The sequence below is a fragment of the Argentina anserina genome, chromosome 7 (genome assembly GCF_933775445.1).
Source record: "Argentina anserina chromosome 7, drPotAnse1.1, whole genome shotgun sequence".
Lineage (NCBI taxonomy): Eukaryota > Viridiplantae > Streptophyta > Magnoliopsida > Rosales > Rosaceae > Argentina > Argentina anserina.
In genome coordinates, this window is record NC_065878.1 from 23643948 (window position 1) to 23659504 (window position 15557).

At 37.7% G+C, this 15557-nt stretch overlaps 4 protein-coding genes across 6 annotated transcripts in view; 1 reads left to right on the forward strand and 3 right to left on the reverse strand.

The window, feature by feature from the left end:
* LOC126802114 (uncharacterized) overlaps positions 1-15557 on the reverse strand; it is an 81826-nt gene that overhangs the window by 43691 nt on the left and 22578 nt on the right. The window lies entirely within an intron of this gene.
* LOC126802125 (cytochrome b5) lies at positions 143-1888 on the forward strand. Its single transcript, XM_050529680.1, has 4 exons — positions 143-209; positions 453-546; positions 1314-1380; positions 1461-1888. The coding sequence occupies exons 2-4, from the start codon at positions 460-462 to the stop codon at positions 1709-1711; spliced, it is 405 nt and encodes a 134-aa protein (XP_050385637.1). The 5' UTR covers positions 143-209; positions 453-459; the 3' UTR covers positions 1712-1888.
* LOC126802112 (rab GTPase-activating protein 22) lies at positions 3859-7664 on the reverse strand. Of its 3 annotated transcripts, XM_050529665.1 has the most exons (6): positions 7319-7664; positions 7044-7208; positions 6381-6516; positions 6242-6291; positions 5586-5639; positions 3859-5441 (listed from the first exon to the last, which is right to left on the reverse strand). In XM_050529665.1, the coding sequence occupies exons 1-6, from the start codon at positions 7462-7464 to the stop codon at positions 4214-4216; spliced, it is 1779 nt and encodes a 592-aa protein (XP_050385622.1). In that variant the 5' UTR covers positions 7465-7664; the 3' UTR covers positions 3859-4213. The 3 variants fall into 3 exon arrangements, with proteins under 3 accessions (XP_050385622.1, XP_050385621.1, XP_050385620.1); XM_050529664.1 differs by lacking the exon at positions 7044-7208 and having other exon boundaries at positions 7319-7662; XM_050529663.1 differs by having other exon boundaries at positions 7044-7462.
* On the reverse strand, positions 12099-14833 carry LOC126802118 (probable 6-phosphogluconolactonase 4, chloroplastic). Its single transcript, XM_050529672.1, has 3 exons — positions 14484-14833; positions 14253-14388; positions 12099-12731 (listed from the first exon to the last, which is right to left on the reverse strand). Exons 1-3 carry the CDS (start codon positions 14825-14827, stop codon positions 12267-12269), a joined length of 945 nt encoding a protein of 314 aa, XP_050385629.1. The 5' UTR covers positions 14828-14833; the 3' UTR covers positions 12099-12266.

Consider the following 15557-nt stretch of genomic DNA (forward strand, 5'->3'; position numbering starts at 1 on the left):
TAAATAACCTCCAACGATTACACTTTTGACTATATAGTAAAACAAGTCCGTTAATTATTTGAAATTCAAGGGTAATTTGGCAACTATCAAGATCTTGGTACTTTGTAGACGTACAGTACATAAATATTCAGAGTCCTAGCATCAGGTGACTTCCCCAGACTGTTGTTGTTGCAACAAAGACAGAGAAACCACAAAGCCTCTTCAGTTTGGTAAGCCAAAGTCTTCATCTTTTTTGTTGGGTTTTGATCAGAATCTCTGTTTTCTGATCCTATACAATTACTAAAACTCACGACTCTTTGTAATTCTGTGCTTAAACCTTTATGCGTTTTGTTTGAAGTTTGAATTTGTGGTTGGTGGTAGCTGTGTTTGTGTGTTTTACCAATAAAGTTCAAGGCTTTGGTGCATGCAGTTTGTTGGGTTTATATTGATTTGTGTTTTGGATTTGGTTGCAGTGGGAAAATGGCTTCAGATCCGAAGCTTCATGTTTTTGAAGAGGTTGCCAAGCACAACAAGACCAAAGACTGCTGGCTTATTATTTCTGGGAAGGTCAGATCTTTCTGGATTAGATTTATGAGTTTGGTTTCTGGTTGATTGACTAGTCCTTTCAATTGCTTGTGTTTTCTGAAATGCATGCCTTTTTTCTTGGTAGAATTGTGCAGAATGAACTAAATTAAATATTAATTTTGCTAGTCTGTGACTGTGTTCTGAAGGTCGTATGTGTCTCACCGTAGAGTAGATACATTTAGTTTCTGAGTCATTTGATCTGTTATCTCAAAGATGCGAGAGAAGAAACCCTCAATCTACAAACTGATTTTTTTTTTGTTAATTTTTTTTTGGTTTCTGAAATGCGTGCCCTTTTGTATCTAGAATTGTAAAGAATCAACCGAATTGTGATCAGGCGAAGCTATGTTTTAATATTCTTGTCTATCCCAACTTAGAAGTGACCACTTTTTAGCTAGTGATTTGATGTAGTTAAATATAGAAATTGAACTTTCCAACTATCCTGACCTTTGATTAATAGGATTCTAGGAAGTGGTTTTTTTGAAAGGTGGTTGGTCCTTTGTCTTATCAGTGATTTCTTTTTGCTGATGCACTAAACTTTGATTACTAGGAACTGGTTGGTTCTTTTGTCTTATCCATCCATCTCAAATTATAAGTAGGTAATGAGTTGATGGAGTTGGATCTTATACATTGGACCAAAGTTTGCTAACTACTAAGCTTTGATCAATAGAACGGAGTTGTTTCTTTCTTGTGTTATATAGCTATGTTTAACATTTATCTGTATGCATAAGAGTTTGAATTGTTTATTTTAGGTGTACAATGTAACCCCTTTCATGGATGATCATCCCGGAGGAGATGAAGTTCTGCTATCTTCAACAGGTAAGACGTTGAATTACATGTATGCTTTTCAGCAACCTTCAAGTCTAAACAGCTTATCACATTAATGTTGTTTGGTGTAGGGAAAGACGCAACAAATGATTTTGAAGATGTTGGTCACAGTGATGATGCCAGAGAGATGATGGACAAGTACTACATTGGCGAGATCGATGCATCAACTGTCCCATTAAAACGGACTTACATTCCACCACCTCAGACTCAATACAATCCGGATAAGAAATCCGAGTTTGTGATCAAAATTTTACAGTTCCTGGTGCCCTTGTTAATCTTGGGTTTAGCCTTTGCTGTCCGCCACTTTACCAAGAAAGAGTAGTCATGCTATTTTAGTTTCATATCCCCCTTGTAAGGGTTACTTCTTTGTCTTCAGCTGAGCAGTTGAAATTGCCAGTGCTTGTTATTCATCAAAGTCATTTGCTTTTAGTGTCAGTTTGGTTAAGGTCACTGTACAATGGTAGTATCTTGAATTTATGATGAGCTATCTATTCCTGGACATCTTATTGTGCCTTAAGTTTCCTTCACTTCAGTTATGCAGTGAATATCTTTGATTGTTTTGTAAGTGTTAGTACACTTATCTTTTTTGGCAAGAAACCAGCATGGTTTCAGTATACGGAAAAGGCATACAATTTGGGAAGAAATGAGCAGTGAATTGGTTGCCAAAGCTTATGCTTGTCCCTCGTGCATGTAGAGAAAATGAGGGCGGAGATTTTGAGGAGGGGGCGGAGACTTAGAGCGTTTTAACTTTAAAGGGATCTCGAGCTGTGTCCGATCGTCCTTCAGTTCAAGTTCTTTACTGATGTTTTTTTTTTTTGGTCTCCCTACTTCAGTCGACTCGATTGGTACGTTTGCGAGAGGTATGAACCAAGTCAATGACACTGTCTACATAATTTGACAGTCACCTGAGCAAGTTTAACTAGCAAACTGGGAAATTTCTACCAGATCCATCAATTACAGCAGCTGTAATTTGTGATTTCAGAATATACATTTCCATAAATATATACCTTATGTATCCATTTCAATCAATTGAAAAATTAACGGAGCTGTCACACTAAATGATCGAATATTCTATTGATAGATTAAATTGGTGCTTAGCATGATTAATATTGCATGTACATCCACTATAAATGCAGGTGTGTACGTACATCATGCTGTTTAATCTGTTGATAATCATCAGTTCTTGCTTTGCATGGATTAGTAGATGAATCATTCTGAACATAGAGGGTTTCTTATTTGCAACTGTGAGCAATTTCCAGCCAATTTGTTGTCATATCAAACTTGTCCAACTAATTGAATATCAATTATATGCTCCATTTCATCAAAAGATCCCATTGTAATCATGACTCGAATATTTTTCCTCTAGTATTACCATACATGGACGAAGAACCTATACCAGCCATGCTAATGATCGAGCTCTATGTTCATCATGAATCATAACCAAAGTTCATAGCTAATGAACAGAGCTGCAATAGTAATCCGCCATGACTTTCACAACAAATAGTAGAGTTTCCATCATCATGTTACTAGCACTACTCGTGCTTGCACCAACAGCTCTTGCTCATAAAGAAGGTGATGATCATGCAGCGCCTTCCAGTCAATCTCTTCCAAATTCACTATCACCATCACCAGAAGGCGTAGGTTCTGCTAAGCCGGAGGGTTCAGTTGACGTCGGTTTTTCTGCTCTTCAGTGTGGTGCTAAGTGCTATGGTGGTAAGGCATCCCATACTTTTTCACCTGCGAAGTTTAGATTTGGCAAAGAAAAACTTCCTTTTGGTAAAGCGATTGGTATGAGTACGTGCATGCTTGAGTGCACCATCAAACAGGCGAATGTGAAGCCGGAGCTCTATCATTGTACTCTTGGATATGCTTGTAAGTCTGCTGCTATAACAAAACTAAATGGTTCAGGTACATATTGCTATTCCATTGTGCTTTGGGATGTATAATTTATTGATTTCTATAATTCTATTCTAAAGTTAAAGTTTTGATACATTTATGCTGGTTGAAGATGCTCATAAAGGGGACAACTATTTGGGTACTTGCTACAGCAAGTGCAATGAGAGCTATCAATGTTGAAAACTTAGGAGATCCAGTAGTTGATCAAACAACTAGTTTGTTTCGATTTAGATAATAAATAGTTTGTCACAATAAATAGTAATGGCAAACGTGATCAAATCCTTCAATTCGATATCTAGCATTTCGTGTAATAAATGTTACAATTAGTACTAGTAACAAACGTCATTACTCATTAGAACCTCTGAATTGGTGTTTATTAGTTAGTTTTGGTTGTGTTCGACTTGAATGCAATTCTAATTTCGTTGTGGCAGTTGAGAGTTTCCTAGCATTTGCTTTTCTTCAGATGTGGAAGCACCTTGTGTGATCCGTGTAAAATAAATCGTTACCATGCTTACAGGCAAATTCCTCAACAAGTCTTGTGAGTTAGGGATCAAAAGAAAAACAAAATTGGAACACATGAAATGCTTGATGTATTCATCATCCAGTATCGTGGACATAGTACATTAGTAGTAAAAACCAATACAGGCATTTGATGTGCATTGTGCAACCTGTAATGTCTAGGAAACATAAGTATAACAGTACAAGGATTACAATACAGAAAACTAAATAATTAATCTTTTAAATGTTTGCACACCTCCACTTCAAGTATGCTCCTAGTCAGAAGATGCAAAATTGAGTAGCACAACTCTGACTTGACAAAGCATGTGAGTGCTTGCGTAAATGAAACAGAAAGAAGAGGAGAAGAAGAGTTCGGCGAGTACCGATTGAACCCAGTTTCAAAAGGGAAACCTAACAATTAAGTATAAACTTAGCTAAGAGATGGTGCAGAGATGGATGTCTCAATCTTGTCATGGAGGTTTACCACCAAGTCGTGTGCATCATCCAGGAGCTTCCATATATCAAGTTGCCCGGACATGCCATTACACTCCCTAATGATTTCATCCATGCTGCTATACTTCTCTATAATCAACTTTCGTTTCTGCAATACTGAAGCTGCAATTGCATAAAGTAATAAATCTTCCGTTGGTGGGGCTCGTTGCCTGATTCTGCTCCATGCAGATTTTCCGATCCCAGCCCTAACAGCTGCTTGATCTGCCCACATTACCTCCCACAGGCATATTGTCTGGTCAAATGTCAACTCCCTTCTGAATAGCACAACTACCATCCTATAAACAAAAAAGCAATCCTCAGCCTGGAGCTTCTCCAAGTGCCTGTAAAGATGAGAGTCCTTGCATCTGATAATCTTAGAAACTGTATGCAACTGCCTTCGGATACCCACCTCATCGAGCCTGAAATTATGTCGAGCCTTCTTCATGAAACCCACAAAACACCAGAAAGCCTCATGATCCTCAATCATTACAGCAGCTATAGGAGAAAGTAGATCACTCATACCCTGGCAGTAGCCAATTTCTGGGTCATACAGTGCATATGCTTCAAGAATAGCAACCAGTCGAGCAGCATGGAAAACCCTACAAGGCTCCAAGTGATCGTAATCCTTCAGTCCAACAGCCTCCGCTGCTCGTTGTGCCCTATCATTTGATACTTCAGCCTGAGTTGGAGAGTATGGAATCCAATCTGCATTAGTTCGTACTGCATCAAGGCGTATAATCCGCTTCCATGTGCTAAAATCCTCACTGGTTAACGTTGATTGGACTTCTGTCCTCAAGGGAGATACACCGTCCTCGTTAGTCATGTCGGGATCATTCTTTTCCTCTCCTTCACATGAGGGGCAAGATTGAATCACCTCAGATTCTACAGAAGAGTCTGAATCGGATGAGTCAGAGTGGAGTGCTTTGACATCAGAATTCGTGTTTCGTCTTGAAGTATCATCTTCATCTAACAATGTAGTGGAAGGATCATCTGAGTATTCAGAATCTGCGATTCTGTCTTCACTAGAAAGGGACTCCCTAGCACTAACCACATCCTCAGAGCTAGGAGAATCTGTCTCAGGACAACTGTCCCCATTTAACTTAGAGCTCCCATTGATGCATTTTACGACCCGACGGCACTGTCTGCGCAGTTTCTCATATTCCTTTCTGCAATCAGATACAGTGGATACAATGAAGTTAGAAGAACGGTGGAGTACGAACAAAAAATTGCATGAAGTGGAATACTGTGCATTCAATTTTTGCAATTTGGTGATAAGGAAGAAATTCTTAAAATGAATTTAGTACTAGTACCTTTTCTGAGCTCTGACAATATCCCTTTCTTCTTTCGAACTGTTTAAATCATAGCTGTTGACATAAGATTACCAATAGTCATGAGTATGGTTTTGCAACCTTCCTAGATACAATATAGCTATATAATTTGTAACATGACACAGCAGCAGAGGAAGCATAATGATGGCAATATGTTAGTTGTAATATTAGACACAGCCACAGAAAACATGCAGTATTGGCCAAAGTCCACAAGCAAACTTTATTTTCAACTCATGCCATCATCTTTGGACAGAATCTCATATGCAGAAAAATAAATAATCAAGTTGTTTGAAGTTTCACATCAACTAACGAACAAAGTTTATATTACAAAAATCCCACACCTAAGGCCTAAACTTAAGCTCCGACAACCCAAATGAGACCTGTCATACAAGCACAAGGAGACCTGAACATAAGCTTAGAAGTGTTTAATTATCAATCAATCTGTAGGATAATGATCACTGAGACTCATAGGAGTCACACAAAAAAAAACCTAATCCTCTCATAAGCATGGTAAAGCAAAGAACCTGATGGGAAGCTAAGTTATCAAACAACAAAGTCTGCCTCAAAGATGCAAGCTAGTAATAATGTAGTGTGTAGTATCAGTTAACAAGATATATAATAGATGTTGAGATGCTTACACTCCAAGAAGAAATGGCCAGACCTCCGCCCTAATACTTGGATCAACTCCCTACAATAAAAAATCACAGCTGAATAATGTCAACCATTGTCCTGTCATTTGCGAGCAACAAGAATATAGGAAGACTGATGGTAACTCACCCCACTGCGAACTTTTTTCACCAATTTTACTCCACCATCACGAAGCCTTCCATCCGGTGTAAAGAAATGTCTCCATTGGTTAAGTGACAGAGCGTGCTTTCTTTTCCGGCGGGACCAAGGCGACTTCAGACGATTCCTGCAAACCGAATCCCACAATCAGTAAGCTGAAGGATAAATAAGCCCATCACCAAATACAAATCGAAAAACGAGCAGCCATCAATCAAACAACAAATCTCTCAATACTTCAAAAACACACTACACAATGCATAAATGAAAACTGTAGGGACCAATCTTTCTCTTCAAACACAAGAGACACTCAACAAGGGATCATAAAATCAATCATAACGTCGTATATTGAAGTTCATTGACTAATTAAACCACTGCATTGCCTCTACTTAGCAGCAGAAACACACTAACTCATCACCTTAATCATTTTTACTAGACAAAGATCCAAACTTGGTTAAAAATCTGAAGTAAAACAGTAAAGTGAAATGTAAAAAACAGAACAAAACCAATGACAACCCAAAGAGATCGGTGGACTAAAAAACCCGACAACCCAACTAAAAAAACCGAACTTTGGAACTGTTTAAGAGATCGGGATCTGAACCAAAACAAAAAAACCAAAACACAAACTTGAGATTAAGTTAGAGTTAAAGGACTCACCGATCGGAAGAAGAAGAACAATGAGCTGGAGATGAAGAGGTTACAACTAACAGAACCGAACGCAACTGAACCCACGAATAAGATGACGATGACGACGACGAAGACGATGATGAAGAAGGAGACGACGAATTCGAAGGCAACGAAGTCTGACTTCGTCGTAGAGCTCTCATAATAATCTAGGGTTTTCCCAAAAAGCTTTGAAATTTTCTCTCTCAATTTCTACAGATCAAAACTTCTTAGGGTTTTCTCAAAGCTTTGAAATTTGTTTGATTTACCTAGAGGCAGTGCAGAACAGGGCCACCGCCAGAGCCACTCCGGCCAAGACCGTCACGCCGAAGGCCACTCCCGACGGCGCCGCCGACCATAACCCACCTCCAACCCCGCCGGACCTGAACACGTCGCCGGCGCCGGAGGGGAACATGGAGCTGCAACAATGACCGGAATGCCCCCTCCTGATCTGGACTGGTTTGGATTTTTTTTTTTACCCAAACCCAGAACTCAATTTTTTTGTTTGTTGAAATGAAATAGTGGGAGGATTTGGGGATCAATCAAATATAATGAGAAAAAGCCAAGAGCTTTGGTTTGGGTTTTGCTTTGTTTTGCTTTGCAAGTCTCTTCTTTGTCTCTCTCTGGATTCCTAGAGAGAGAGAGAGAGAGAGAGAGAGGGTAGTTTCTGGTCTTGGGAGTCTAGAGTCTAGAGCAAGAGTAGACCCATTTTTATATAAACCAAAGGGAAGAGAGAGAGATAGAGAGGTTAAGGAGAGAGTGTGGGAGAGAGAATCTAATCTACCATATCTCTCAATTTTTCGTGTATACTCTGCAACTAATAGTCTCAATTACCCATTATAGCTCAAGCATGTTCCTAATTTTATTTGTTTCCTTTGATTTTGAATTAGTACAAATCCTCTTGCCCATCATGTGAGATGTTCTATTTAGTCAATTGCATTAAGAGATTGAGCATTGATGAAAATTAAACTTGAACAGAATAATTTAATGTGCATGGGATCGGTTTCAAGTCATGAGATCACAAATAATTTACGATGTTATTATAAAAAGGTAAAAATATTGATTTGCACCCTAAATTTGATTGAAATTGTCAATTTGCATCATGAACTTATATTTGAGTCAATTTACCTCATAAATTTGGTAAAAATTGCCGATTTACACCCCGAACTTATATTTGAGTCAATTTACCACCTAAACTTGGTAAAAATTGTTGATTTGCACCATATTCGTTAAATTTAATGTTTTAAATCTAATTTTAAGTCTCATGTCATGCATTTAAGGGGCAGTATTATCATTATATATTTATTCATATTTAATAATGAAATAAATTAATAAAATTACTTAAGAGGAACACTTGTTACAATGTTTGTTTTTTCGAAACATGTTATTGATTTATATATTTATTATTTTATGTGATATTGTATGTTAAAAGATATTAGAAAAATATAAATAAATAAATACATTGAAAATTAAAAATAAATGTGTGTTCCGAGAGAATTACTATTCTACTATTGTGTGTGTCTCAGTCTTATTAGGTTTCCTGTTAGAGATAGATTCGCATCTCTGTAATAGATTAGGACTCTGAATCATACGAGATTGTGGTTATGTAATGCCTATATATTAGTCTCATTATCAATCAATAAACGGTTACGTTCTGTTCAGAGTGTAAATCGGCAATTTTTACCAAGCTTAGGAGGTAAATTAACTCAAATACAAGTTCGGTGTGTAAATTGACAATTTCAGCCAAATTTGGGGTGTAAATCGGCATTTTTGCCTTATAAAAATATATATTTAGGATCCAATTCGTTTAATAATATTTTTTTTTTTAAAAAGAAATGTCAAATCTCGAATTCTCATTTCGAGAAACCATAAATGTTTAGTGATTTGTATATGCCAAGCATCTATATTAAAGGTTTAAATGCAAAACTCAATCCTATCATGATCTAATTAGTTGGTAAGTTCGCCAAACGCATTTGTTTTGTCTCATTGAGTGTTTGCTTCAAATCTCCTCCTCCTTATACAACTGCTTCAAGTAACCTTGAGGAACGTTATTATTACTGATAAAAGAGATGATTACCCAAACCAACACTCTGCGGGCCTAAACAATGTTTAGCCACTATTCAATGCAATCTCAGGATCACCGTTAGCTCAATCTCTCTGCTTTCCATGAAAAAGAGTCGAGCCAGTCAAGACAAAGTGGATTTTGTCATGATTAAGTTGCTTAAATTAACCATACAGAAAATAGTGGTGTGACACTTTACTTAAAATCCATGTCATACACATGGTCCGTATGTTGCTTAATTTGTTTTTAAGAAAAATGTATTATATAAATATTTAAAATTATAAAAACGGTTAACATATATGCATAAATAACTCTATCTATTACATTGATAAAGAGAATTACACGACTAAGACAATTTTTGGAAGCGACACCATAACCATGACACACCACATGTATGCATGTTAATTAATCGACTACACACCACTAATAGTTTGCACTATACAGTCTCAAACCCAAATGGTAATGACAGTGTTTATGAAATTTGACTAATAGTGAACTAAGCCTTCCACAATGAGGAAAAGAAAGTGTTCACATCAACTTGTTATGTTAGGGTCAACAAAATTGGGCGCAGTGCTATTGGACGTAGTAAACAAATGGAGAGAAAACTTCAATGAGGCCAAACACCAACCTCTGTGATGTTGATTAGGGACTATTTAAGCTTAATCATAATAGGCATGAATGTACACCTTTTTATTTTAATGGTACCTTAAACATCACATTCAATTGGGATATTTATAGTATTTACTCGTTCTTATTGTAGGTTTAATACTTTTGGTGAACAAAACTGTAGTGCGAATTTATCAATTCACCAAAGTAGTCGGAGCAAGTTTATATGAAAAATTCTTACAGCACAGTGCATACATACAGAGCTCAGAGAGAGAAAGCAAATCAAGCACTAATTGACCGGATCTGTTCTTTTACGTTTTGTTCAGAAAAGAGAAAGCAAAGATTGAGAAGGAAAGGAGGGAGAATGGAGAATACTTTTATCGAGCATAGCAATGAAGAAAAGAGAAGGAATACAATCTTTTCCTTCTTGTTCCTCATTGTGTGATCAACTCTAAAGGGAACACATATCTCACTAAGCAAGTTATTTTAACCAAATTTCTCTACTATCACCTACAAGTGGAAAGGAGTTTGTTCCCATTAAATAAGGTCACGAGTTCGAACCATGTGAATAGAATAATTAGTGTTAAGAGATCTTACTTGTCATAACACGGCGGTCCGACGTGGTTTGAATGTATAGTATTTCATGAGAAACCAAAAAAAATATTTCTTTGCCATCAAATTTAACAAGAAAATCTACGTAAGACATCCACAACACAAATGATGAATGGCGAGCTTTAATCATACAATAGGCATGAATAAATCCAAGGTATGCTGCATGCCCTACATGCTTTGAATTCTCTTCCTTTATCGTCAACCAAAACTAGTACAATCATGAAAGAAATTCTAGATCAGAATGAAATTTCAGACCCAAATCGAGTCCATGCATTTATGGGGATTGGCATGGGGACAGTGACAGCACGGCCAGAACACGCCTCTGGGCAGACGCGGTCTCAATGACTCGACCAATTCAAACCTGCATGCTGATATGAGAATGCAGCAGTTCCCATCAATCTGTAACTTGTTCAAAAGGCCAGCATTCTTACAAGGTAGCTGTTTAGGCCTTCTAAGCAACTCTATTAAGGTATTGATGGGATGATGGAGATGTAATCCATAGTGGTTACACCATCATTAGTTGTTCTTTCCACTGCTGTCAGGATATCATAAAATTTGTTGGTAATCGAAATTACTTGGTTCCTTACTATTCTTGACCAAGCAAACTTTACTTCCGCAAATTGATGAACTCACACAATGCATTATTGTTGATATGATAGCAATCATAGCACTATTTGAATTTAAGGTTCATATGGATGATGAATGAAGATGTGTTGTAGATCTAGATCGCAGCATCGAAAATAAAGACAGTAGTCCTTGGTTTAGAGTTTAGGCGCCATTAATTTTCAACCGTGCGTGAAAATGAGGTTCGTTGGCAGGCTATTACACCATGTACGTGAGCAGAAGATCTACCACGTACCTTTTAGTTAATAAACTTATCTTCTTCTAGGACCAAGCATCCATTGCAAGTTCGACCAAAAAAAAAAAATGCATCCATTGCAAGAGAAGAGAGGAACAGGAAGATATTTTTGAGTACTTGAATGCAAGTTCAGAAACCAAAGTGAGCTTTCTTTTAATGGAAAAGAGAAAGAAACAAAGGGGTACACGGTACACCCACATCTAATGCCTCTCGTATGAAACTATACATGTACCCAAGTAAATTAAACAAGTTAGAACCAAGTGGATGGTGCTTCTTCCAGTCATGTGCTCAAGCCAGGCATTGGTAATCTATACATGTGCCTAGAGAAATGGAGAGTATTATTCAAGGAGAATGAGGTAGTCGAATCAATATCACAGGTGACTGCAATTTATACTCAGTGTCAGCATTGTATGATTGAAGAATGCCAGAACCAAATGATGATAAAACATGAATTCCTTAATCTAATGGATGCTGAGAATCTCAATGAACACTATAAAAGTCCTTCACAGTTTCCAGCCTTCAATGTAAGTTCACGGATCAAAGATAATTTATAAAGACAGTAATTGAATTTGAACCTGTACAAGAATGCTTCATGAAGCAAAGCAAGTGACTGAAGTGAGCCTTCAAACGGTGTCTGCACAGGAACATATCACAAATACAAAAAAGACACATCCTCGCACATTTCACCCTTAAAATAAGGAATTTTGAAGAAACAGAGAACGAGCTACGAATGTTCTAACTGCAAGACCAGGGAAACCAAAAGTGAATAGCATAACTATTGCAGAAGACCAAGTAATCCAGCAAAAGAAGGACACATTTGGTGTTCGCTTTTCAAATTAACACAAACATACAGTTGCAAGGGATCGATAAAGGGAGATGAGATGAGATTCAGGTTCTATCCACGACTGTATAATGTAACAAACCATTTTATTTTAGTTCTTATTGCACCATCAGGATGACCAAAAAAGATCACCACTTCATACTGTTACAGTCGCCAAGAAAGCCAGCAGTGAAACTGCTGCAACACACATTACATGATATCCATTGTGCTTATATAGCAGATGGAAACTTTCCTTTTCTATAGCTTTGAAGCAGCCTCCTTATCTAAGAACCAAGTCAATTCATCTTCAGCCGTAACCAATTGAGCAGGCAAAGGATCAGAGTTCTCACTATTTCCTAGAGCTGTCTGCACAGCGCCAGATTTCCCAGCCCCATTCACTACCATTGCATTATATGCAGATGAGTTGATCACTGGAAAGGTGAAAGTAATCCTCTCCGGTGGTGGTTTTGGTGAGTCCTTAATAAAGGTGACCCATTTCTCCTTCTCGTTGACAAGAGGATGACCAGGGAATAGAGAAGCAACATGTCCATCTGGACCCATTCCCAAAAGCATGAGATCAAACTTTGGAAACCCACTAATTTTTGAAGTAGCTAGCACACCATTGGTAACCAAATGTTTGAGACAAGTCTCATAATCCTCTGCTGCACCCTCAGCTGACAGTGCATCATTTATGGCATAGACATTGCCAGGGGGAATCGGTACCTGAAATATACCAACATTCAGCAAGCCTATATTTGAATATCAAGCCCCTGTTGATACAAAATATATCCCATGCAGACTCGAAATTTGACAGAATCACTAACATGGGATCATCCTCTACTGACACTCACTTATACTAACATCTCACAGCCAGTGTTTCTATTTTTTAATCAAAACAATGCATTGCTCTATCAACTCTAATTTTCAGATTACTGGTCAGAAAGCTTCAGAATTTCCTAAATATCATTGCTAAACATCCCAGAAGCAATATTTCCTATCAATCTCTCACTGAAGCTGCCAGGAAACAGTCTTGACTTAAGCTTCATAACATAAACACAAACAATCAGCAAGTCTATAGTTGAATTCAGACTCACACAACAGCACTTATATAGTCGAAATGGAAGCATGCATGACCTAACTATATCCTTACAGAAGCAAACATCCGGCCACCAAATAAAAAAGTTACTAACATGGCATCATGTTCTACTAACACTCACTAACAAAGTTACCAGCAACATTTCGACTTTTTTAGAACAGGTCCGAGTCAAATAGCAATGATTCGAAGCACTTCTTTGTTACACTATTTTGGAAACCCAAGGACTCAATCGTATGGATATGTAAAATACAGGATTTCCAATCCTAGCAGGAAAAGGAGGGAAACGGATACTCAATTTAAAGTGAGTAAACAGAATTCCATACTCGATCTCATAGATACATATATAATTCTGTGGAAAGCCGTATTCGATGAAAATCGTATGTACGGCTTGGAGGGAGATCTTTACTATCTTTCGAGATCCACACTACAATATGGGGTCAAAAAGCCAAAATAAATTATTTTAGCCCTTATAAAAAGAAAAACGAGAAATATATATATGTAGATCGGTTCGCGTAGGAATGGGGGGTCGAACTAGGTGTATATAATCTAATCGCTATAAGACAACTCTTGTGAATCTTTCGAAGAACGATTCGAGAATCCCGATGACTTTAAGATACAAAAAAAATACAATATTTGGTTTTATTTAGTTTACGGTATGGGGAAAAACATGTATATGTGATATTAGACATTAAGATATATCTAATTTGTCTTACTATTATGAATTTAGATAGGCATTTCAATAGAAACCTTATCCATTTCGTCTGTAATTGTGAATTGAATATTGGGTGATTGTATCATTAACTATTTCTTTATTTTTGTTTTGGCGCGAGGAACTTATCATGAATCCACTGATTTCTGCCCCGAAAACCCAAGGGTTCCTCCGCAAGGTTCGTCCACGGAGGGTGAGTCAGGGCCTAAGATCAGGCCGAAAGGCGTAGTCGATGGACAACAGGTAATTATTCCTGTACTACCCCAGCAAAGGGTTTTAACTATTCCTTAACCGGTTTGCCCCTAAATCCTACAGATCAGTGTACTGATAAACAATGCATAAGCACACACAAATGTGTTCAAGCTTTACACAAAACACGGCATTGACTTTAAGTCTTAAACTTCATATCAAAGCATAAAATTTTAATCCATTTTTTTACCTTAGAGAGAAACCCATCATAAGCAAGCTTGTAATTACTGTCCTCATGATCCTTAGGCACCACTCTCTCATCAACCCAAAACACATGCCACTTGGCCCATTCCACCGACTCCAAATACGGCGCCTCACACAGTTTCCTGCAAATCCAAAACCCCCCAATTAAACCCTAAATCCACCAAAACGACGACGTTTAATTACAAAGCTCAATCCTTTTCCTCCTTTCTTTACTTACCTGAGAGCCTTGATGAGTGAGCCGCCGGACAAAACGACGGTGAAGGCGCCTCTCTCTCCGGCGAACTTCTCCGACAGTCCGGCGGTGTACTTGGCAAGCTGCGTCGCCAGGTGCTCCTCCGAGTCGAACACCTCCACCTTCTTCTTCTGACCCGCCATCCCAGCCGTTGACGACGGCGACGATCCCAATGCGGTGATCGGGCGATTGAGATTCGCGCGGAGGGATCTGATCGGGTGCGGTTGGAGCCTCGGCAGCGGGAGACGAGAGATCAGCGGCGCGTGGGGTGTACGCGTTGGGGGAAGAATATAACGGAGAGAGGCTGAGAGAGAGAGAGTGGAGGCCATGCGCGGATCTTTATTATATGAAATGAAAAGCGGTTCGGTTAGACCCGTATTGAATTGAAGGCGGTGACTGTTAGTCGTTAAGTGACTGGCGGCAAATACAAAGAAGCGCGCGGTTGGGCTCGTTTAATAACCAAACAAGCCCATGCTACTATTTTTGTCAATGTTCTAAATATCTCGATATATCTATGATATTAAGAAAATAATACGATATGTTGCTTATCAGTTTATTATATCGGTCAACCCGAAAAATTAAGTCAAATGTCAATATATCAAGTTAAACAGAGTTTGACCCGATATGTCGGTACTTTTTTTATTTTTTTTTAAAACCACGTCGTTTTGAAAAAAATAATATAAATAAAATGAAAGATTAGTCTATAGCATTCGATGATGAGAAAGTTTATGATAAATGATCACCTCTATTTTTATTAATTAATACTAATTATGTATTTTATTTGTCAAAACAATCAAATATTTTTTGTTTTATGAAGTTTATTTGGTACATTTTAAAGTATAAATTTTAATTTCTCAAATTTATTTGATATATTTTGAAGTATATTTTTATAAATATATTAATTTTAATCAAAAATTAGCAAAAATGATAAATCCGATATAATCCAATATATCTCGATATATCCTCATTACAAAATCGATACGATACCAATAACCGCTATTTATACCATTGTGCTCGATGTATGGCTCTGAAAAAAAAAAACTGTTGTATTGTCCGATT